The following is a 1,336-nucleotide window of genomic DNA, read 5'->3' as shown; positions in this document are numbered from 1 at the left end:
GATGGTACAATCTGACGATGGTACAATCCGACGATGGTACAATCCGACGATGGTACAATCCGACGATGGTACAATCTGACGATGGTACAATCCGACGATGGTACAATCCGACAATGGCACTTGCATGGAGAGTCATTACCCTCCATGCAAGTACCATCGTCGGATTGTACCATTCTGCGGCTGTACAGCCGCAGAAACACAATGGTACAATCCGACAATGTGAGAATATTCTGTAATCTGATTATATTTGATCACACAAGATGAGAATAAAAGGCTGCAGCAAGTCAGCTAAGAGGCTGTTTAATATTTATAACATCATTTTAATCTCTTCAAGTCAAGGATGCTGGTCTAAACCACAGGGCTTAGTTTTTTTTTCTCTTGCTGCTACTTTCCTATTTAAAACCACTGCTGGAGCTTCTGTGCCTGTTGGAGCCTGGTGTCATTACCAGCCACTGAAAACCAAGCATGAACGTTTTCCCAAGGGCTCCTACTTAACAAAGCCTTCAATTGGCTTTGACAAGCTGCTGTGGAAGAACTGTTGGCTGACCTAGTACTTGTCTACGTCCAAATGGGGTCTTTGCCTTGGTGTTTCCACCCTGCAGGGTAGCTTGTACTAAATAAAGGTTTATAATTCTCTATAGTCCTGTTCTGCTGCAGTATCTCAGCCTGACAGTCCTCCTCTGTAATTCCATGTCTTTGTTTTTAGCTTGTTTTGTGTTGCTGTGCTGCAGACTGCTCAGTGTGCTGTGCTGCTGTCTGGACTCCTTCCTGCTGCTGGAGAGCCAATATAACATCTGCCTGATGCTGCTGCAGAGTCAGAGGGAGAACGTGTCCAACCAAGATACCACCGAGGGGTAGGAAGGAACACTTACCTGAAAATTTATCATGTGAAAGTTTGGTTTTGTTGTTTCTGGTCAACAGTTTCTGTGGTTTTACTGTGTGAGTTKGTATGGCTGTCCTTAGCCTTAAGTTTTAGATGTACAAAACATTGGGTTTGGCTTCAAAATAAAGAGCCCAGTAACATGTTCAGCAGGCTCAGTGAAAATGTCAAATTAATACTCCTCGCTTTTCTAAAGCTCAGGGTCTGCTGTCTTTAAAGGGATCCCCGATTAGTTGTAACATTAGACTTTATTTGATAAACATATATTTTATCTGTAAAATAAAGACTGAAAAAATACTGTAGGCTGTTTAGTTTTTATCATTTTTCAACTAAAATTTAAAAAAAATTACACGGACGGGTCCATTTTATTTACACGCAAAGCATTCTGGGTAAATGATGACGTGGATAGGTCCTCAGTGCGAGGCTGCTAGCGAGCTATATCCACCCTGAAGGTTT

At 42.2% G+C, this 1,336-nt stretch overlaps 1 protein-coding gene across 2 annotated transcripts in view; it reads left to right on the top strand.

Annotated features, from left to right (window-relative positions):
- The window catches only part of tbc1d32 (TBC1 domain family, member 32), a gene marked incomplete at its 5' end in the record, with an annotated part of 47,077 nt that overhangs the window by 36,807 nt on the left and 8,934 nt on the right, over positions 1-1,336 (top strand). For both annotated transcript variants that reach the window (XM_014033385.1, XM_014033386.1), the window contains 1 exon segment: positions 732-854. In XM_014033385.1, the coding sequence (XP_013888839.1) occupies positions 732-854 (123 nt within the window).

This window comes from Austrofundulus limnaeus, unplaced genomic scaffold, assembly GCF_001266775.1.
Source record: "Austrofundulus limnaeus strain Quisiro unplaced genomic scaffold, Austrofundulus_limnaeus-1.0 Scaffold1720, whole genome shotgun sequence".
In the NCBI taxonomy this organism is placed as follows: Eukaryota; Metazoa; Chordata; class Actinopteri; order Cyprinodontiformes; family Rivulidae; genus Austrofundulus; species Austrofundulus limnaeus.
Note: the sequence above shows the minus strand (reverse complement) of the source record. Positions and strands in the feature narration are given on the sequence as shown.